Genomic DNA, 23,358 nt, shown 5'->3' with positions numbered 1-23,358 from the left:
TCTTCCATATTATATCCATTTCTGAAACGTGGCTGAATGAGAGCATTTCCGACGTCACTGTGGCGTTAAGCGATTACTTCTTAATTCGTAATGATAGAGTGGGACGTATGGGCGGTGGGGTTGCGTGCTATGTGCATAAATCTCTTCGTGTCAAAATTCTGGCCACCTCCAGCAATATCTGTTTTAACTCGCCTGAATATATTCTGTTTGAAGCACGTGTACCCGATGGTGAATCCGTTCTTTTTGCAACTATTTATAGAAGACCTAAAGGTCTTTTCTTGCACGATTTTGTTGAGTCCTTAAACCAATTCTCTCACCTTTATAAGAATATTATTGTTGGTGGTGACTTGAATTGTAATCTTATGTCTGCGAGTTTTGAGGCGAGTTACCTGCGTGATCTCATGTCTGGTCTGGCTTTGCATATTATTGATTCTGGGCCTACCTATCACACGGCAACTTCTGATTTTTGGCTTGATGTGTACGTGATTGATGATGTCGAAAAAATTAAGTCCTTCTCTAAATCTCAGTGTCCTTTCATTGCCGGTCATGATCTCCTTGTGCTGTCTGTGTCTCTTAATTCCAAACTCTGCCTATCATCTACTATTTCTCGACGGAATTATAGGGGCATTGATGGTTCTAAGTTTTGTGATTACCTTCGTTCCATTGCTGACTCTGTACGTGCCAAATTGGACTCGTTACCCTGTCATGCCGGCGTGGACAGTTTGTGCGAAGTGCTGTCTGTCAGCTTATTGGGTGCACTTGACGTCTTTGCCCCTATTCGTGTCTTTGAAATTAAGAAGCCTCTTGTAAAGTGGCTTACCTCGGAACTGATGGCAAAGTTACGTATTCGTGATCAGTTGTATAAGCGTGCCAAACGTGCTAATAGCCTCCTAGGTTATGTCACTTACAGACTTTTCCGTAACAAGCTCAATGCTGACATCAGGCGAGCTAAGAGCGAATATTACTTTAATTCCCTTATGTGCGTCAATAATCCTGCTAAACTCTGGAAAGAGCTTGCTCGGCTTGGACTCGCCAAATCCACTTTTGCTTCTCCTTTGCAATTCTTCTCGCCTGACAAGTTAAACACATACTATGTATCTGTTACGAACGCTCAGCCGATCTGTACTTACTCTAACTTTATTTCAGCCATTGCTTCAATCAGTGGTCCCTCTGATTGCCCTGAATTCGTCTTCTCTACCATCTCGTCAAATTCAGTATCCAAGGTTTTATCCGAAAAACCTTTTCACTCGTTTGCATCGGGTGTAGACGGAATTCCCTTGTTCATTCTACGTCTTGCATTGCCTTTCATCCTGCCTTTAATAACATCCATGATGAATCGATCTCTGGACACTTCTGTGTTTCCGTCTGAATGGAAAAAAGCCTACATTCGTCCACTCTCAAAAATTCGAACACCTCTATCACCGTCTGACACGAGACCGATTGCAAACCTGTCTGAACTTTCTAAATTATGTGAGAAGATTGTAGCTTCTCAAATTCTTGATTACTTACATGATCATGACATCTTAAATCCCAGACAATCTGCATATCGTGTGGGCTATAACACACAGTCAGCACTGCTACGTGTGAGTAATGATATTAAACAGGGCATTGATGATGGATTAATCACCATCATGATACTCTTCGACTTTAGTAAAGCGTTTGATACAGTTCCCCATTTGCTGTTGCTCATCAAGCTTAAAGAACTTGGATTCTCAGATGCTGTCCTCAATTGGATTTTTTCGTACTTAACAGGTCGTTCTCAAGCGGTTATTGATGACACTGGTAATCTTTCGGAATGGCTGTTTACCTCATCAGGAGTCCCACAGGGCTCTGTACTTGGTCCTCTCTTGTTTTTACTTTTCATCAATGATATATATAAAATATTACGTTATGTGCTGCATATGATCTTTGCTGATGACATTCAAATTTATTATTCATGCTTACCTTCTAACATCTTACGTGCATTGGAATTAATTTCAAGGTTATTATATTTGGCAGTCAAGCGCACATAAGTAGTATTGATATCAGTCGTTTTCCACCCATTATTGTAAACAGCACGCCTTTGCCATTCGTTTGTGAGGTAAGAAATTTAGGTGTTATTTTTACATCTAATCTATCATGGACGAGACACATCTCGTTTATCTCACAGAAAGTTCATCATGCGTTGAACAAATTGAAGTTCAACAAGAACTCTCTTTCCAAACAGCTTAGAATCAAACTTGTTACAACATTAATTTTACCTCACATTGATTACTGCTGTCTCGTATATCATGGCCTGACCAAAGAATTAAACATCAAATTGCAAAGACTAGTTAACTGTTGTATTCGATATATTTTCGATATTAAGCGTGATGACCATATCACACCGTATAGACGACAACTGGGATGGCTTTCTGTTGAGAATAGACGGCATTATTTTCTCGGTTGCCAGATGTATCGTATTCTACACATGCGTTCGCCCACCTATTTGTCTGAGCTTTTCACCTTTCCTGATCCATCACTCAAGCGATCTAATCGTCTTGCTGAATTATCTGTTCAAACTTTCCATATTCCTGCTCACAGAACAGTGGCTTACAGAAATTCATTCCATCTTTCCGCTGTTTATTTTTGGCACTCACTTCCTAATACAGTCACATCGGCAGCATCTATAGCATCTTTTAAAAGTCTTCTTCGCGAGTTTTTGCTTTTGTCAGAGTCTGAGTGATCGGTCTCCTCCCTTTCTATTGTGTTCAAGCGGTACTATTTTGTTAGTTTTAAGTTTCGTTAGAATTAGTATAATATGTTAATCTTACGTTATATTTTGTTGAGAGCTTATAATTATGTTTATAACTACATTTATACACTTTTGCTCCTTAGCCATTGCTCGGGCATAATAAATCTATCAATCAATCAATCTCTCTCTCTCTCTCTCTCTCTCTCTTTCTCTCTCTCTCTCTCTCTCTCTCTCTCTCTCTCTCTCTCTCTCTCTCTCTCTCTCTCTCTCTCTCTCACTCATTCTCTATTAAAGCATGTTTCGAGTAATAATTATTTTAGGCAATTTTTGTATATCTAACAAAAATAAAATATTATTAATACTATTTAATATTATTCAACATTTATATATATTTAATCTAGAATACTTGTTTTAGTCTATCACAGAATCTGTCTTTGTTACTTTAATAAAATTTCTTTTTTATTGTTATTTCTACAAAATATAATTATTTTAAAAAAATATTAAAATAATTATTTATATATAATTATATACCTTAATGCTATTATCAATCTTTGTTCTGCAGGAAATGCTCGATAGCTATTTTTTGTTAAATGAGGTTCAGTTAATTGAAATAATTTGTTAAATAAACATAAATTCATTCTCGTATAACAAAAAAATAAATTTTTCACATTTTTTAAATTTTGGAAAAGTGTCTCATAAGCTCCTTATTTGTATCTTAATTGGTTTATTAGTCGCACGTACCATCTTCTTTTATACCATCTAATTTATTTTTTTTTCGTTTTAATAATTTATATAAAAGCATCCATTGTAAAACAAGCAATAAAAATTGCTTATTTCTATGCATTATTTTAATATACCTGAAATTAAAATTGTTTTTTATAAAATAAATTAAATTAAATATTATACAATTTTAATAATTGACAAAATTTTTAAACATATAATACTATTAAATCAAATAATATTTAATTAAGTAGAACATTTTTATTTATAAGTACATTAGATAAATTTCTTTGAACAAAAGAGTTAGGTTATATTCACAGTTATTAAAATATATTTCGAATATGAAATATTATTATTACATATTTATAAGTTTAATATGTATTATGTCAAAACTATTTATAAAATATTCATTATTAATTGTATAATAAAATTGTTATTTACATATATACATACGTTTTACGTTTATTCCTTAAAACGTAGCGTCACGTCGCGTATACTACACAAAACAGAAAAACATTAACACAGTATTGTGCGTTACATAAGACAAAGACTTAAGGCATAAAACACGGCTTTAAGGTTATAAGACAGCCATTCTGCTTAGGCCCTTCCGCTCGCGGTTTTGTTCTTCGATAGCTTCATATTCCGCAGCGCGTGCGTGCAAATGTCCCGGACTGGTGACGTCATCCAGGCGGATGTAATATTTATACTCGGGGCTCATATTATCGTAGAGTCGTTCGAGTTGGTCGTCCGTTGAAAATCCTCCGGCTTGTCGCATGCTCGTAAGAAGAGCCGTCGCGTATTTGTGAAAAAGCTCGTCAGGTTTTTGGAACCGTCCCTGGATTTCTCGCAACAGCTGCGCGCGGTATCGCCGGTGTAAGAACTGTTTGCGGAAGTCTTTTTGGAAATCTTCCCAGGAGTCCCACATGCCGCCTGATTATTCCGGTACCAGAGGAGAGTATCTCCTCGTAGCAGCTCCGGCAGTCCCAGTAGGAGCTGGTCTCCGAAGTACCCGTATCCCTGGCGTAATTTCTCCACTCGTTCTAGGAACGCAAGTGGATCCTTTCCGTCGAAGTGGCATCCCCACTTCCGGATTTGATCTATGACCTTAGCCGGGTCGGGCCGGTCGTTCGTTTGGTCATCGGCCATTGTGTCCTCCGGCTCGTCCTTCTTCACGGAGTATTTGTACTCCGGGTTAGCGTCCACAAATAAATTTCGGAGTCTGTGTCGGAGAGTATCGATCGTGCCGCTGGGGTCGATCTCTAGCCTTTCTAATTCGGCCGTCAGCTCGACTTTAGATAGCCGGTAAATCCAGCTCTTCATGAACTAGGTGAGAGAACATCTGCACGACTACGTGGCGCTGCTACAGCGCCGCGGAGAGGGCGGATGACGGGGAGGTGGGGCGGGCGCTTAACCGGGTTAAAAGCCGCGCGTAGCGGTTCCCGGCCCCAAAGACCGACGGAGTGCACAGTCGGTTCCGCCCGCCCCACCACACCACCCCCCGTGATAGCATCCGGATATGAGGGAGGGCCGTCGCCTGTGGTGCGTGCGCATGGCGCGCACCAGCGCTGCGCACGTGGCACCACGGGCATCGGCCAGGGAGAGGTAGGAGATGTGGAGTGAGGATAGTGCTCCACCTTCCTGATGCCTCCCAGGAGTTGGGCGACGGAGTCGGAGGTGGTGTCCCTGACCCGTCGCGGAGTAGGAAGGATTCCCAAAAAATGTTAGGACTGTGGGGGGAGAGGTACTTCCCAATTGGGATACCTCCTCTCCATCCCTAGGGATTAACGGCGCGAAAGGTGCCCGGAAGCATGCTGCTCAGCGATTCCCGGGCACCCTCCAGCTAAGTGCCAGAGGTGAACACCCGCAGAGGTTTTAGTGGGTAGGCCCGCATACGGGAGAGTCCCACATAACCCCGGCTCTAACCCGGAGAAAGAGAGGGAGAGGAAGTGGGAAAGGGAGAGGAAGGAAGAAAGAGAAGGAGAGGGAGAGGGAGATGAAGAAGGAAAGGGAGAGGAAGAGGGAAAGAGAAAGGGAGAGAAAGAGGGAGAGGGAGAGGGAGAGGGAAAGGAAGAGGGAGAGAGAGAAAAAGAGGGAGAGGGAGAGGAAGAGAGAGAGAAAGAGAGAGAAAGAGATTGATTGATTGATTGATTGTTTAATATGCCCAAACATAAGTTATAGGGCAAAGATGCAATACAGCAAAAGACATTATATTCAACTTAATATTAACTGAAAAAGAAGAGTATAAACATGATAAAAAACATTGCACAATAATGCTTACTTAAAACTAAAATTACTTAAAACTAAATATATGTATAACCTAATAAAACGCTACTTAAAATTAACGGAAACAATATTGCACACCAGTCACTCTGATTCAGACGAAAATAAATACGCGCGAAGAAGACACTTAAAGGATGCAAGAGACGATGCCAAAGTAATATTACCAGGAAGAGAATGCCAGAAATAAATAGACGAAAGCTGGAAGGAGTTTCTGTACGTAACTGTTGTATATGAGCAGGAATATGAAAAATGTGATTTGAAGAAGTGGCTAATTGTTCGGATCTCCTAAGCGATGAATCGAGAGGTGTAAATAGCTCCCTTAAATACACAGGTGAGAGCATATAAAGTATGCGGTACATCTGACACCCAAGAAAGTAAAGACGTCTGTTTTTGACTGAAAGCCATCCCAGGCGACGTCTGTACGGAGTAACATGCTCATCTCGTCGTAAGTTGTAAATAAATCTGATGCAACAATTCACGAGTCTCTGCAGTTTGGTGTTCAGTTCCTCACTTAGGCCATGTTAAACAAGGCAGCAATAATCCAAATGAGGTAAAACTAAAGTCATCACTAACTTAATTCTAAGCTCAGTAGAGAGAGGGTTTTTGTTAAACTTAAGCTTATATAGCGCCCAGTGAACCTTTTGCGAGACAAGCGAAATGTGCTTCCTCCAAGAGAGATTTGACTCAAAAACGACCCCCAAATTCTTCACCTCACTAACAAATGGTAAAGGTACGTTGTTAACTATGATAAAAGGTAAAAAGTTGAGATCAATATTATTGGTGTTTCTATTGCTGCCGAATATAATTACCTTGGATTTAGCAGGATTCAGTTTTAAACCATTTACTGAGGCATAATCAAAGATAGCGTTTGCATCCTTAGAGATCAAGTTGAGATTGTGAAGAATATCAGAGGGTGGACATGCTCGATATATCTGTACATCATCTGCAAATATCATATGCTCTAAATACAACAATACTCTGCCAATATCATTTATAAACAAGGAAAACAAAAGCGGTCCTAAAACAGAGCCACTCCACACGACGTAAAAAGCCAAGACGAGAGACCCTCCGCATCATCAACCACCGCCTGAGAACGGCCTGTCAGATATGAATAAATCCATATAAGGATTGGGTCAGAAAATCCTAACTCTTTAAGTTTGATAAGAAGTCAAAGATGCGGAACTGTGTCAAACGCATTGCTAAAATCAAAAGAATCATAATCAATATGAATCCATTGTCAATCGCCCTCTTGATCTCATCACACACTCGCAGAAGAGCAGACTGGGTGTTATGACTCGGGCGATACGCAGACTGTCTAGGATTAATGAGATTATATTTATTTAAATAATCTGTGATCTGCGAAGCAACGATCCTTTCGCGTATTTTCGACAGTTCAGGTAGATTAGCTATCAGTCGCGTATCCGATGGGGATAGAGAAATCCGTATCTTTGAGAAAGGACGGATAAGCGCCCGCTTCCACTGAGATGAAAAAGAAGAGGTTTTTAGTGAGCGGTTAAGTAGCACAGTTAGACACGATGAAATCGCAGGCCAAGCCATACGCAGAATGTAAAGAAGTAAAGTCATCCACACCTGATGCGTAAAAATAAAGAGGTCCCGCAGAAACCAGTTTATGGATCATGTCAAACGTTATAGCAGAGAAAACAAACTCAGGACGCTGAGATAGACAAGAGACCAGATCGATAGCAGAAATAAAGTCGGTAAATGAGCAAGGTGACAGAGTAGCGGAAACAGACACACATAGTAAGAATTCAGTTGATGAGGAGTAAAGAAATGTAAAAGAAAAACCAAGGTAGACTTTACTAGACCCAGACGAGCAAGTTCTCTCCAAAGTTTTGAAGGATCGGTGATGTTTTCAAGAGATTTAAGTTAAAACTCACTTTTAGCGCGTCTAATGTCTTCATTAAGCTGATTACAAAAAAGTCTATAAGTGGCATATTCAAGTAAACAATTAGAGCGTTTTGCCCGCTTATATAGCTGATTACGAGTATGCATCCGAGTCCTAAGATCACCCGTCACTGTCAGCCACCGCACTGGAGGCTTCTTAATTGTAAATACACGAGTGGGAGCAAAAGTATCCAGTGCTTTTAACAGGTTGCGAGACATCACTTCGCAGAATTTATCAACATCAGCGTCATTAGACACTTCATCGATTTCAGTTTGCACTGTACCAGCAATAGACACAAGGTAATCTAAGAACTCAGAACAGTCAATACTCCTGTAGTTTCGCCGCAAAATAGTGCGTTCAGACATCGAATTAGAATTAAGTAACATAGATAACTCTATTATATCATGACCAGCTATGAAAGGACTCTGAGATTTAGCAAAGAATAAAAGCTTACCAGCATCATTTATAATCAAAACATCGAGCCATGAGTCTGAGGTAGCCGTGTGATAGGTAGGTTTGGAATTAATAATGTGTAATGATAAGTTGGACATAAGCTCACGCAAGTAGTTCGCCTCATAACTGGTCGATGATAAATTACAATTCAAGTCACCTCCGATTATTACATTTTTATACAGGTGTGAGTATCTAGTTAATGTCTCAACAAAGTCATGAAAGAGGAGGCCATTAGGACTTCTATAAATGGACGCAAATAGCACTGATTCACCATCCGGAAAGCGTATCTCAATAATTAGATACTCAGGTGAATTATCGTTAAGATTACTGGAGGCAGCTACAACTTTGACTTTAAGCAATTTATTTATATAGCATGCTACTCCCCTCCGCCCGCTCGCCCCACTCTGTCATGACGTAACAAAAAATAATTATCTAGAGCCACAAGGTCATCAGAAACGCCTGCATGAAGCTAAATTTCAGACACAGAAATTACATGATAGTGGTTGGCATTGAAATATAGTCTGATGAAATCAATGTGACCGCGCAGAGAATTGGCGTTAAATTGGGCCGCGCAAAATTGAGTGGTCCCCGAAGCAAAGCAACAATGTGTAAATGATGATATAGCATGATCAGACAACGCCGAGTGACTGGGGTCAACACATCAAACAAGCTTATCGAGATCAGCCTTAGAGGAAATCAGAATTGCGGGCTCACCGTCAGAGCGCCTGACACGAACACGACCACCCCTCACCCAGACATACGCGTAAGATCTATCCTTGGCTACACGCTTCGTCTGTTGAAGCAATTCGTAAATGTCCTTAAGGAGCAACTCGAGAGAGAGAGAGAGAGAGAGAGAGAGAGAGAGAGAGAGAGAGAGAGAGAGAGAGGTAAAGGGAGAGGAAAAGAGAGAGAAAGAGAGAGAGATAAATATAATTTATTATGCCCAAGTAAAGGCTAAAGGGCAAAAAGCAAACGTAACATAGAATTACAATACTGAAGCAGATACAATTGCTTTCAACAATATTAGACAGTAGACATAAACAATTTAAACAACTTAAAACTACCGGACTTATAGACTAACGCACTACAAACTAACATACTTAAAGCACGCCAAAACAGCAAGTTGATACTTTTAGTCAGATTTGGATGCCAGCAGAAAAGATCAAAGAAGACTTTTGGGTAATTGTATAGATGGGGGGGACCACCTTGGATGACCTTGATATTTTAGTATGTTGTCAAGGTTACTCTCCTGAGTGACCTTCAGAAGGTTTTAGCCCGCGCTCGTTATTCGTTAAAAAATTATTAACAAAAAATGTTTCAAAAATATAGCAGCTATTTTGAGTATTGGAAGGCATAAATAACTAATATATACGTGTGTATGCCCTGCTTTAAAGAAAATCACAATTTCTATAAAGCAGAACATACACACATGTGTGAGTGCCCTGCTTTAAAGAAAATCATAACTTTTATAAAGCAGGGCAACACACGTGTGTGTGTGCCCTGCTTTAACGAAAATCACAACTTCTATAAAGCAGAACATACACACATGTGTGTGTGCCCTGCTTTAAAAAAAATCACAACTTCTATAAAGCAGGATAAGACACGTGTGTGTGTGTGTGCTCTGTTTTAACAAAAATCACAACTTCTATAAAGCAGAACATACACACATGTGTGTGTGCTCTGCTTTAACAAAAATCACAACTTCTTCGGGGCTACCGCACCTTCCCCGAAAGCAGGAGGGGGGGTGTGCGTAAACCTCGGTTCGCGTAAAAAGTGTATGCGTGAACTATTTCGGGGCTACCGCACCTCCCCCGAAAGCAGGGAGGTGGTGTGCGTAAACCTCGGTTTGCGTGAAAAGTGTATGCGTGAACTATTTCGGAGCTACCGCACCTTTCCCGAAAGCAGGGGGGGGGGTGTGCGTAAACATCGGTTTGCGTGAAAAGTGTATGCGTGAACTATTTCGACATATATATTAGTCATTTATGCCTTCCAATACTCAAAATAGCTGCTATATTTTCGAAACATTTTTTGTTAATAATTTTCTAACGAATAACGAGCACGGGCTAAAATTTTCTGAAGGTCACTCAGGAGAGTGACCTTGACAACATACTAAAATATCAAGGTCATCCAAGGTGGTCCCCCCCATCTATACAATTACCGACTTTTGAATGATGCCAAAGATGATGCAGAGATTATATTGTCAGGTAACGAGTTCCAGAGATAAATTGCAGAGATTTGGAAAGAGTTCCTGTATGTTACCGTTTTGTGGGCAGGAATGTGGGAGGTCTGAGTGGAAGCAAACGTTCGAATCTCCTCAGCAGAGGATCAGGTTCAGTAAAAAGCTCACAAAGATAAGAAGAAGATCGCATATGGAGGATACGATACATCTGGCAGCTCATGAAGTAAAGCCTCCTATTTTCGACACGGAGCCATCGCAGTCTTTGCCTGTACGGTGTTATGTGCTCATCACGCCTGAGATTATATATGAATCAAATACTGCAATTTACTAGTCTCTGTAATTTAGTGTTTAATTCATCCGTCATACTGTGATAAACTATAGACAACAATAATCAATGTGAGGTATTATGAGGGTAACAACCAGTTTTGTCTTCAGCGTTATTGAGAGAGAATTTCTGTTGAATTTGAGACTGTAAAGTGTTCGATGAACTTTTTGAGAAACATGGATGACATGCTTCTTCCAAGAAAGATCAGACGTAAGGATAACACCAAGGTTCTTGACTTCACTCACAAAAGGTATTGGCGTGTTATTGATCACTACTGGCTGTAGGAGATTCAGATCAATGTTTCTAATATGTGTTCGACTACCAAACACAATAATCTTAGATTTGCTCGGGTTGAGCTTAAGATCGTTTGACTCAGCATAATCGAATATGGGCCTGGCATCCCTTGTAATCATTTCAAGACCACGATTTATGTCGACCGGTGCGCATGAAAAATAAGCTTGAACATCGTCTGCAAAAAGCATATGATACGTATGTAGCAAAACACGGTAAATGTCGTTGATATAGAGAGAAAACAATAGAGGACCAAGCACGGAGCCCTGCGGTACTCCAGATGACGTGAATAGCCACTCAGATAAGTTTCCAACGTCCACCACTGCCTGAGATCGGCCTGTCAGGCAAGAGAAAATCCACATTATAGCCTCGTCAGAGAAACCAAACTTTTTCAGCTTTATACAAAATTGAAGGTGTGGAACGGTGTCAAATGCTTTTCTGAAGTTAAATAGTATCATTATAGTAATATGGCCGTTATCAATCGCGCGTTTGATATCATCACAGACCCTTAAAAAAGCAAACTGGGTGTTGTGACCCGAACGGTAAGCAGACTGTCTGAGATTTATTAGATGGAATTCATCTAGATATTGTGTAATCTGTGAGGCGACAATTTTTTCGAGGATTTTTGACAGTTCCGGCAGATTCACTATCGGTCTCGTGTCAGACGGAGACTGTGGATTTCTAATTTTCGACTGTGGGCGAATTAGTGCTCGCTTCCATTTCGATGGGAACATGGAAGTTTCCAATGATCGGTTGAACATTACGGTGATCACTGAGGAAGCCACTGGCCAAGCGATACGCAGAACGTGCAGCGGAATGCCGTCCGAACCTGACGCGTAGGAATGCAGAGGTGCGATCATGAGAAGTTTATATATGTCACATGGGAGCACAGCAAAGAATTTGAACAGTGGTCGTGATGCTGGTCGAGGAATCGGGGCAACGGCAACGACAAGTTCTGCACATGAGCATGGCTGCAGAGCCCTAGAGACTGACACGAAGTACGCATTCAGCTAATCTGGCGTAAAAAAGTGTAGCAGAGAGACTTGTGTCTTTATTAACAAGTAATATAATAATTTTAGATAATATAAATGTAAATAAATTTTTGTAGATGAATAAATTTTAGACAATGATTGATCTTAAAAATACTTCAAATATTTATATTAAGGTGACCTCATTGTATGCGTTTTATATATAATTTATAAATAACCTACTGTCCAATAGATCTTAAGTCTGATTTAAACTTTTTCCATTTAAATATATACAGGGCTTCCTGTTTAAATCTTCGCATCAAATAAATATCTCGGTAATTAAGAACAAGGTTTTAGAAAAAAATGTTTTAGATGAAAGTGTAGGCTATTCGATAACGTCGACTGTATGCGTGGCGAGGTGGACAGGAAAACACAAGTATTTCTATAATGCTCTATATAATATATTTGCTCTTTGTACACGTCTGAATGCTATGACACCACGAGCTCTTCTGTTGTCACACAACACCGCACGTAAGCGTGGCGCCCCGAGGCTCGCGCCACTCGGGAGCTGCCCTCTAGAAGGGCGAGAGCACGTCGCTCGTTCAAAGCCCAGCTTCTCATACTCCCTCCCTTTGTGCGAGCGATCCGTGTTCGTCTATTTTTCTTCTTTATCTGTAACATATCAAAAATCAATTATCGAGTAAAATTGATCTCTAATTCTGTTCAAACTCTAAATTCATTATATTGTCTCTTAGATATGCAAATGCTTCTAAAGGTAAAGGTTTTGTCATAATGTCTGCCAAGTTCTCTTTGGTCTCAATCCATTCGACTTTCACCTTCCCTTGATCAACACACTGCTTGATAAAGTCTCCATGAGTGTCAGCCATATGTTTTCTGTTTCCAGTTTCTTCTTTTTCTTCTAAGTTTTTCTTTATTTCTTCTAAGTTATCATCAAACATTTTAAGTTTGTGACTTCCATCCTTCTTAGTGCAGTTTCCTGCTGCTCTGTTATCACACCAGACTGTTGCAGGCAAGAATGTTTTTCCAACAACATATCTGAGCGACTTGTCTAATGAGATTACTTCTTGACAGGCCTCACTCATTGCTAGATACTCTGCTTGACAGGTAGAGAGTGTGACATATGTCTGTTTATGACTTCTCCATGCTATCTCACATCTCCAAATATTTTGATTATATATCCTCCAGTGGATGTAGAATCAATGCAATCTCTGAAACTAGCGTCTGTCAGCGACTCTAACTCATCTGTTTTACCTTTAAACATCAATCCTCTATTTGCAGTTCCTCTAAGATATCTGAAGACTCTTTTTACATCTTGCCAGTTTTCTTCCGTGGGCTCTAATTGTCTTCTTGCTAAATATTACTGCAAAGGCTATATCAGGTCGTGTAGCATTTGCCAGATACATTAAGCTTCCTATAGCTTCTCTATAAGGTACTCTTTTAGTTTTCTCTTTAATACTCTTTTCTTCTAATTTTCTGTTTTTATTGCTCACTTTTCTCACGTGAACAGGCATGGCTCATGTAGGTCGTTCTCTAATCCAAGTTTCTTAGCCTCTTCTGAAAATCTCTTATTCCATCTTTTCGGACTTATCTTCAATCCATATAAAGCTCTATTCAATCTACACACCTTAGTCTTCTTGGTGTTTTCATCCAGTTTTACTCCCTCTGGAATTTCCATATATATTTCATCTTTTTCTTCTAGAATTTCATTTAAAAACGCAGTCTTAACATCTAGCTGACTAGCGTATAAGTTATATTTATTTATTATTGCTAATATAGATCTAACCAGTGACAATCTTGAAACCGGTGCATATGTCTCTTTTAGATCATACACATTTTTGTCTTTACATCCTCTTATCACCAGTCTCGCTTTATATCTGGTTGATCCATCTGCTTCTAATTTCCTCTTAAATACCCATCTTGAATCTATTATATTAGGTCGTCTTCCATCTAATTTCTCTAATGGTCTATCGACAAGTTCCCACACTTGAGTAGCATACATAGATTCAAGTTCCTCTTTGACTGCAATTTTCCAATTCTCTCTTTCGTTACTTGATATAGCTTCTTCATAAGTAACAGGCTCTCTATTTAACGATGCCATAAGGCATTGATGTAATTCATCTTCATTCTCTATATTCCGTTGAATGTTTTTCACATTAATATAATTAGCAAAGCTAACATCTTCTATTTTTCTCCGCACATCAGTGTCTCCATTATCTTCTAGTTTTCTTTCAGTTTTACTTCTAGTTATTGGAGCTTCACTTTCCTTTCGTGCGTCCTTCTGCTTCTGTTCGTCTAGTTGTGTTGTTTGTTTTCTCGGTCTACCTCTTTTTCTTTTCTCAAGAATCTCTAGTTTTTGTTTTCCTTTTTCCTCATCCTCTACAAATTCTTTCATCTAATTTTTATCTAAGTCTTTTTCTTTTTCTATTTGACTGTTTTGATATACATTTTTATATGTTATCTTTTCATTAAATCTAATGTGTCGGGACTCTAAAAATTGTCTTGTGCTTGGATGCCAGAGTATATATCCAGTGTCAGTATATCCTACCAACACACCTCTAATAGCTCTCTTGTCAAATTTCGACGTAGGCTTTGGTACTCTTGCATGTCCAATGCATCCAAATCTCTTTATTTGCTCGAAATGACAACTTGTTTCTGATGAGAACTTCTTCAAGGGGATCTCATACTCTATAGTCTTATGTGGAGATCTGTTGTACGCATGCACAGCAGCGTCAACTGCCAGCTCTCACATACTCTTTGGTAATCCCGAGTCGAACATATATGTTCTTATTTTCTCTTGCATCGTTCTGTTGAACCTTTCTGCAACTCCATTATGTTCCGGAGTGTACGGTGGTGCATATATGGCTTCTATATTTTCTCTTTTTAACACTTCTTTAAAAGCACCTCCCATAAATTCCTTGCCTTGATCTGACTTCACACTCTAATATGGAGTTATCAAACTTAACTGTCTCTAATCTCTTTTCTACTTTTTGTAGCTGTCTTAAATAGTTTAACGACACATGACCTAATCTAACATGCCATAACATCGCCTCATTTATTTTCTCTAATTTCTTTACTTTTTCAATTACTGAGCTTTCACACATTTCTTCTATATTCTCTAATGTTTGTATATCTTCTAACTTAATGACTTGATCGAGTTCAGCATTATTGTGTTCTATATTTTCGTTCACATTTGTGAGCTCTCTTTCATTCTCCCTCCCAATCGCAGAGCCAACATTGTCTCTTTCGTCTAATTCTCCCTCCGAAATTGATAATTCACTGGTCTGAATGTTTGCTTGCGATTGTTCAGGAAACTCACAATGTGGAACAATTTCTGCTCTACATCTATACACAGCACATTCTATACTTTCATTGTCTTCTATATTATTATTTTTAACCTCAAATTGCATAATCCAATTTGGTTTCTCATAAATTCCTTCTTTTGGTTTTCCTTCAATTGCTGTTTGCGATGGTATAGTTTTCTTGGCTGGTTGTATTTTGGTTACTTTCCCTTTATTATCTACTCTTTTTGTTCCTTTTTGCGCAAATCTACCCTTTTTCTTTATATTTTTATTAACGGTTTTATTTGTATACCTTTTTCTCTAAATCTGTTCGTCTGGGCTCCGGCATTAGGACAGCTATCACCCTTGTGTCCTCTAATCTCCTGGCAGTAATAACAGAACCAGGCCTCTGATCCCGCTAGTGGGCAGTCCTTCGCCATGTGACCCAATTTGTTGCATTGGTAGCACTTTATTTCTTTGTGCTCTTCTGCGGTAGCCCTCTGCACTCTAATTTCTGGTTTCTCTAGCTTCTCTCTAACTTCACTTTTAGTCTCTGCCTCTAACTGCATCATGAAAGATTTTATTTCATCTACATTCATTTCTTTAAGATTAGTTTGTCTTCTAATTAAATCTACATTCCTCAGTTCCGGCACATTAATTGACACAGCTTGATACAATGCAGATCTCATTTCTTGTTCTGTGAGAGGTACCGCATCTTCGCATGATTCATATTCTCTAATTATTGAATCAAAGCGTTCGCAAAAATCACTTACTTTTTCGTCTTTTCTCATTTTAATTTGATAGAGTTTAGTTCGTACCGATGCATGAGTAACGTTTACTTCACTCTTTTTATAACTTCTTAATTTTTTCAAAATTTTTTTTGGATCTTTCTCATGTAAAATCCTTTTATGATAATTTTCATCTAAATGATTGATTATTATATCTTTAACTAGACTTTTTCTCTTAGCAACTTTTAATTCGGAAAGATTTTTTGGACTATCAAAATTTGAATCTATTACATCTAATAAATCGTTATTCATTAATTCGGATTTTAAATAATCCATCCAAAGATCAAAGTTGGATTTTTGCGTTAACTTATATTCTCTTCTAATATGCAACCTTTGACTGTTTAATTCTACCTCTAAAGCACTCTTAATTGTCTCTAAACTTCTATTTTTCTCAACTGAACAGACTGTTTCATCTAACTTTTTCTTTTTAGGCTCTACTTCTGATTCTTTAACCGTTTGTATACCGTTTTCTACTTTACTTTGCGTATTCTGTTTATTTACCTCTAAACGTCTAATCTTTAGTTTCTCTTTCTCTAAATTTACGTGGGCGACTTCTACCATATTTTCCATCATGGAGGTTGCTTGGGTCATAACCTTATCCAACATCTTTAATACCGAGTCCATTTTCTCAACCATCTTTTCTTGTTTTTCGTAAAGCATCTTTGTCCCTATAGGTAGTACAGGACGATTTTCAGCCCATTCTCTATTTACATCTATGTTTTCTATTATTTTTGGTTTGCCGCGTTTCGGGATTGCACCCTTTGCTTCTGCTCGGGGGGGTGTTTATCCGCCCCGGATTCGCGAATGGTCAAACTCGGTTGAAGGACCAGAGGGCCCGTGCCCTCACGAAAACGATTAGAAATGCCAAAAAAGGGGGGGTGCGAAGCGACTCACCGTATCGTAGCCCGTGATGTCCTCGCACAGCCTCCGTCCTTCCTCCTGGTTCTCGTGGTGGCGGAGAGTCAGCCCAGGCAGGATGGTCGTGCAAGACGCATGCGGATCACGTGATCGTGCGTGCAGGCGGAAGACAAGCAAGCAAGCGTTAATGCACACGATTCGAATCACACGGCGCCGTTTCGCGGGGTGCACCCGGGCGCGGAATACCGTCCACAAAATCACTATGTGGCAAGATTCTATCGATACGATGTAATTCTTCTCGAAAAGCGAGAGACGACGATGGTCCGAGACGTGAGGCGTCGAGTACGGCCCCAAATTTTACTGTCTTCTCTCGCGTACGAAATACAACTGTGCCGGTGCTTGCGCCTCGCGAAGACACCGGGAAGAAGCCCCTCTTCTTCGTGCTTGGGGTGGCCGCCCGCGTGCGGGCAGCACGAGTCGGGTGAGTCGCGCGAACATTGACTATCGAATGGATCGCGATCCGCCAACGTCGCGCGCGAGTCGCTAATACGAAGTGAGCCTCGTTACCGACCGTAAACGAGACAAATATATACAAAGATGCTAAGCAACTAATCTAACGCGAATACAATACAATGACGCAACTAACAACTATTTACAAGTAACTATTTACACGCGAGTACCAAACATCCCGCCCACCAAAATGCAGCGAGATGCATTTTTTTTACGGATCGGGGTTGGTCGCCTGGAGAAGTGTGCCCATCGGCAGGGGGCACAGCTTCACCAGGGGACGCACGATCGAACCGCCCGTCACTCGGACCGTGGCGACCCGCGGAACGCCATCGCGACCCGGGTGAAGGGACTCTACGCGGCCGCGCTTCCATTGGAGAGGCGACGCGCTCTCCTCTCGAATGAGTACGAGTGAGCCCACGGCGAGCGGATTAGCGGAGGTCCACCATTTGGGACGCTGCTGGAGAGTACAGAGATACTCATGATGCCAGCGTCTCCAGAAGTCCTGGTGAATTCGCTGTATTAATTGCCATCGACCTAAGTGGTTCACGGGGAGAGGAGTCAAGTCAGGAGAGGGAATGGCCACCAGGGGCTCCATTGTGAGGAAGTGACCGGGAGACAGGACCTCTAGGTCCAGAGGATCCGTGCTCACGGGACAAAGCGGCCGCGAGTTCAATACGGATTCTATCTGAGCGAGGACCGTCGCGAACTCCTCCAACGTCAGAATCTGCTCCCCCACCACCCGCCGTAAGTGAGTTTTAAAAGATTTAACGCCCGACTCCCAGAGGCCCCCGAAATGGGGCGCAGAGGGAGGGTTGAAGGACCATCGGATCCTCTCCCGCTCCGCCGCGCCGCGCATGTGTGCTGCGAGCTCCCGAGAAGCGCCCACAAAGTTCGTGCCGCAGTCACTATATAACAAGGAGCAGCGTCCGCGACGGGCTACGAAGCGGCGCAGCGCAGCGAGGAAGGATTCCGTGGTCAACGAGAGCGCCGCCTCCAAGTGGACGGCCTTAACCGCGAAACAAACAAAAAGGCAGACATATGCCTTACGAGGAGACCCCTCGCGCTCGGCGAGTGACGAGCGTGAAGGGTCCCGCAAAGTCGACGCCGCTCACCGAAAAGGGCTTGACCTGGCTCACGCGGTCGACCGGTAGCTCCGCCATGAGCGGTTGACTCGGGCGAGGGTTCGCTCGGAAGCACCTATAACACGCAGAGAGCACGCGTCGAATTGCGCGATGGACTCCGAGGATCCAGAACTGTTGTGCGAGGAGATATTGGAGCGTGCGTCTACCCGGGTGCAGATTCGCACGGTGCTCCCGCTCGATTATGAGGTCGGTTAACCGGTGTTTGTTGGGCAACAATATAGGGTGCTTGGTCTCGTAGGCCAATCCCGAGTGAATCAGCCTGCCGCCCACCCTGAGAAGACCCGTTGGGTCCAAAAAGGGAGCGAGTTTGAGAAACGGTTTTGGCAGCCCTTTCCGGTGCCCTAGACGATCGATCTCCTCCTCAAACGAATCCAGCTGGACGAGTTTGATTAACGTTAACAATGCGGAATGCGATTCGTGTTGGTCCACGGCCAAGGTCGCGGGTGCCGGCCTGGCCCTGGAACGACTTAGGAATCGAGAAACGTATGCGACTATTCTACAGATTTTGTCTAGCGACGAGAAGCGATCCAATAACGCGAGCAATGAACCGGGCGGATCGAGTGACACGAGCGAGGTGATCCGCTCTTCCTCGCGGGGAAGCGACTCCTCCGAGAGGACCGGTTCGACGTGAGTCTCGAAGTCCGCCAACCACTCGGGTCCCTCCCACCACATCGAGCTAGCCACGAGGTCCCGGGGAAAAAGACCGCGCGAGCAATGATCCTCTGGATCTTGATCCCCGGGCACGTGTCCCCAAACCGCAATCGGAATCCTCTCCTGTATACGAGCGACGCGGTTGCGTACGAATGTCTTCCATCGATGCGGAGAGGATCGGATCCAACAAAGCGCGACCGTGGAATCGGACCAAGCGCGCTCAGTGTCAATGACGGTGTGACCCCGTAACACCTGACGGACGTACGCAGTTAAATCGGCGAGGAGCAACGCGGCACAGAGCTCCAATCGGGGTAAAGAGACCGCGCGGAGGGGAGCCACCTTTGACTTGGCACAAAGAAGCAAGCGTTTGCTCTCCGATGGAGCGACGACACGCAGGTAGATTACGGCCCCGTAGCCCAGCTCACTTGCGTCACAAAAACCGTGGAGCTCATATCGAATGTTATCGCCCACTGGGAACGTGCGCGGGATACGGAGCGCGGTCAACGCGTCGAACTCCGATTGGTAACGCTCCCCATTGGCGGCGGACCTCCAACGGGGGTTCGTCATCCCACTCGAGCTTTAGCGTCCATAACCTCTGGATCAGGCACTTCGCGGTGAACGTCAACGGGGTCAAAAAACCCAAGGGGTCGAACACGCGGGCCACCTCCGACAAAATGGTGCGTTTCGTGCAGTTCCGATTCAGCGGGTTGATTTGAAAGCCAAAGGTGTCCGACTGAGAATGCCACCGGAGTCCCAGGACCTTGAGGACCTGGTCATCGGCTGACTCAAACGAAAGCATCGCGTCGCTACAGATTGATGGGTCGAGCCCCTCCAACGCTTCGGAGTGGCTGCTCGCCCATTTTCGCAGTTCGAAACCGGCGCCTCGGAACAATTCGAGGAGCTGATCTCGCAGCGCGACGGCCTGACCGACGGAGCGGACGCTAGCCACGACGTCGTCGACGTACAACGATTCGAGCAAGGTGGTGTAAACTAGGGGGTATCGTTCGCGATTCTCCCGCGCTAATTGAAGCAGACAGTAAATGGCCAGGAACGGCGAGGCCGTATTCCCGAAAGTGACCGTGTTAAGCAAGTAATCGAGTATAGGGTCCGACTCCGAAAACTGCCAGTCCATGCGTTGGTAATCGCGATGCTCCGGCGTGATCCAGATCTGCCGAAACATTTGTTTTACGTCGGCGGTGAGAGCCACGGGTTTCGCGCGAAAGAGGAGGAGAACCGCGACTATGTCGGGCTGTAGCTTCGGTCCGCTTAGAATCGTATCGTTGAGAGATAACCCGTTCGGGCCTTTCGCTGAGGCATCGAAGACGACGCGAAGCTTGGTGGTCGTACTGTCAAGTTTGTGCACCCCGTGGTGCGGCAAATAGTAAACCCGGCCGTCCGGAGGAGCGGCCTCACTCGCGATGGTCATATGACCGCTATCCAGATAATCCTGCATAAAGGCGTTATAGCTCTGTCGAACGTCCGGATTTGACTTGAAACGGCGCTCGAGTGCGCGCAATCTATTTACGGCTATCGGCCGCGAATCCACGAACGTGGGAAGGCCCGACGCGAACGGGTACGAAACGACAAAACGACCCGGATGGTCACGGTAAGTAGTTTTTTCGAAGAACTCTATACATCGCTGATCCTCCTCGGATCGAGGAGGGTGTTCTGGCACGTCCTCCAGTCTCCAAAATTGCTCCACCGCGGCATCAATTGACTCGAGCGTGGTGGCAAAGGTGTGCAGTGGCTGCACTTGTAACGCCGGAGAGACCGCGCCCATCAGTACCCAACCGAACGCGGTATTGAAGGCGTCCGGTTCCCCGGCTCTCCCGGTGCGGCGACCGTCACGTAGCACGGATACAAAGGAATCCGCGCCCAGCAATATATCGATAGAGCCCGGCAGATGATATTCCGGATCCGCGAGCGGCAGTCCCGTTAAGTGACTCCAATCCTTAGAGTCAACTCGATGGTTAGGCAACGGCGAAGTTATGCGAGGGAGCACCGTGGCTTCGATCGGGAAACGAAGATCATCCCGATTCTTTACCGCGAATCACGAGTGAAGTGAGGCCCCGAGTGGTGGCAGCCTTCGTCTCGTTGACGCCCAAAACGGCGACGCTATGTCTAGTCCGCGCGAAACCGCCCCTTCGAAGGCAGCTTTCTGTAATAAAGTTTGCCTGGCTGGCGCTATCCAGCAACATGCGTACTGGAAATGCGTTGCCCCTAACGTCAAGGGCCTCGGCCCGCACGGTCGAAAGGAGCACCACACTGTTAGAAACGCTGGCCATCGAAACGATGGGCTTGTTTTCGACGATGGTTGAGGGCGCGGACTCGCTGGCGCCCGAAGCTATCGAGGGAACGGTTGCGGGAGAAACCGTGTTAGCCTGCTCGAAGTGCAGGAGCGAGTGGTGTTTCGATTTACAGGACCGACAGGTCCACGAGCTGGGGCAGGTTTTGAGGTTATGACCCGAGCGCAGGCAGTTCAAGCATAATCCCTTGTCACGCGCGAGGTCGTGCCTCTCCCTTGCCGAGAGTTGAAGAAAACCGGCGCATTTTGCTAATAAATGCTGCTCTCCGCATTTTACGCACGCGGCGTTCCGGGTGACGAGCGAGGTAGTCGCTGCGCCCTTCTTCGCGGGAGTCGACGGCTTCGATTTGCCCGATTGCGCCGAAGGACCCGCCACTGACGCGAGAACCGAGCAGTAACTCGATAGGTATTGTACCAGCTGATCGAAACTCGGCGAGTCCACCGACATGTGGCTCGCTTCAAACTTCTCCCGTAACGTAGGGGTGAGTTTTTCCAGCAAGTGATTATACAGCATAAAATCCCACGCCTTGACCGGATAGCCTAACATTCCAAGAGCGCGCGTGTTCTCGGTGAACCCGTCCAATAACGCACGGAGAGAGGCGGGAGTATCCCCGACCAAAGGCTTAGCGTGTACGACTGCACGCCAATACTGCTTAGCTAACTCGCGCTTGTCCGAATAGCGCGCCTGTAATGCGTCATACGCGATGGGATAATTTTCCACTGTCAACGGCAGGTGTTTTACGACACCGAGAGCCTCGCCAGAGAGCGAAGTCAGTAAATGCTGAAACTTCTCGATGACGGTAACGTCGAGGTTATTGTGAACCGCCGCGTCGAAGAGCGCGATAAAGGTCGGCCACAGCGCGAGATCTCCGCTGAATTGAGGGAGCGCGAGCTTCGGCAGGCGAATGGCCGAGCGAGACGCGGACGATGGAGCCGGCGGATCGGCCTTCCGTGCGGCTCGAGCCAATTTCTCGTATCGCCCCACGACAGCGAAGCGCAATCGGTCGAACTCGTCGCGAATCTTATCCTCCGTCTCGAACTCGTCGTCCCCGACGTCTTGGATAATCTTTAGGTGATTTCCCTCGAAATCATCTACCACTTTCGCGACCGTCGGGTAGCGCGCCATAAATTCCGCCTTCTGAGTCGGGTTTTCCGATGCGAGCACCGAGTATTGATGAATTTCCCTCATGCGGCGAATGCATAGCTCGCGCCGCGATCGAGCCCCCTTCGTCATGGTGAGGATGATCTATACGCGCGCGAAGACACGAAAATCAACAACGGTTCGAAGGCTTTGTCCTACAGGAGTGAGAAGGATCGGGAGATGACAACTAATATTTGCGAGCAAATGTATGTGCACGTGATCAGAGCACGTGCCAAATATTTTCAAAGGTCTCGCTTCGAACGCGGAGACCAACAACAATATCGAAAAACACCGCACCGGTCGCCAAGGTCGGGAGGGGCGGGCGTCTCGAATTCGACGGTTAAGCTGAAGCAATGGAATATCGCGAATATTCGATCGCTTATTATTGCACAAACTATGATTAAGAGAACGGCACCGAGTGTGCAATCGTACTCTCGAGCGCAAAAAATAATAAGGTGTTCTCTCGATATCGAGAAATAATAGCGCACGCAACGAATATGCGGATATTCCCGTCGCGACGTGCTGAAAGCGACGTACGGACGACAGATATCACGCGGTCCGAACGTGCTGATGATTCCGTCAAATGATGTTGCACCAAGCGTGCAGCGAGCGCGAATTTCACTTGAGAGAACGGCACCGAGTGTGCCGGCGTCTTCTCGATCGCGAGGAATTACGGTACGCGCACAATCCCCGCGCGAACTTCCCCTCACCGCGCGCCGAATACACGCGGGGGAGCGAGAGTGATCACGCGGTGCGAACGTGCACGCGTCAATTATCGCGTTAATCTGTATTGCACGCGGGTGCAGGGGTAGCGTGTCGAATAATGGCA

General features: G+C 44.1%; 1 protein-coding gene and 2 long non-coding RNA genes across 3 annotated transcripts in view; all 3 read right to left on the bottom strand.

Moving 5' to 3' along the window:
• LOC143894353 (uncharacterized) overlaps window positions 1-23,358 on the bottom strand; it is an 86,781-nt gene that overhangs the window by 7,840 nt on the left and 55,583 nt on the right. The gene's annotated exons all lie outside the window — the stretch shown is intronic.
• LOC143894352 (uncharacterized) lies at window positions 827-1,201 on the bottom strand. Its single transcript, XR_013256083.1, has 2 exons — window positions 1,131-1,201; window positions 827-1,071 (listed from the first exon to the last, which is right to left on the bottom strand). It is a non-coding gene; the product is annotated as an uncharacterized LOC143894352 (long non-coding RNA).
• Window positions 15,296-22,577, bottom strand: LOC143894368 (uncharacterized). The gene is made up of 5 exons (XM_077400562.1): window positions 21,138-22,577; window positions 19,631-21,034; window positions 18,579-19,206; window positions 16,424-16,689; window positions 15,296-15,697 (listed from the first exon to the last, which is right to left on the bottom strand). Exons 1-5 carry the CDS (start codon window positions 22,575-22,577, stop codon window positions 15,416-15,418), a joined length of 4,020 nt encoding a protein of 1,339 aa, XP_077256688.1. The 3' UTR covers window positions 15,296-15,415.

Source organism: Temnothorax americanus, unplaced genomic scaffold, assembly GCF_048541705.1.
Source record: "Temnothorax americanus isolate GAGA-0224 unplaced genomic scaffold, ASM4854170v1 Scaffold138, whole genome shotgun sequence".
Taxonomy (NCBI): Eukaryota; Metazoa; Arthropoda; class Insecta; order Hymenoptera; family Formicidae; genus Temnothorax; species Temnothorax americanus.
Note: the sequence above shows the minus strand (reverse complement) of the source record. Positions and strands in the feature narration are given on the sequence as shown.

What these genes read in the sequence shown, in the direction of transcription:
- LOC143894368 (XM_077400562.1), bottom strand. Translation starts at nt 22,577, where the DNA reads ATGAGGGAAATTCATCAATACTCGGTGCTCGCATCGGAAAACCCGACT. An exon ending in CTCGGGGCCTCACTTCACTC is followed by an intron (nt 21,035 to 21,137) that starts GTGATTCGCGGT and finishes GTTGACTCTAAG; the next exon opens with GATTGGAGTCACTTAACGGG. An exon ending in ATGACGAACCCCCGTTGGAG is followed by an intron (nt 19,207 to 19,630) that starts GTCCGCCGCCAA and finishes GCTCGTATACAG; the next exon opens with GAGAGGATTCCGATTGCGGT.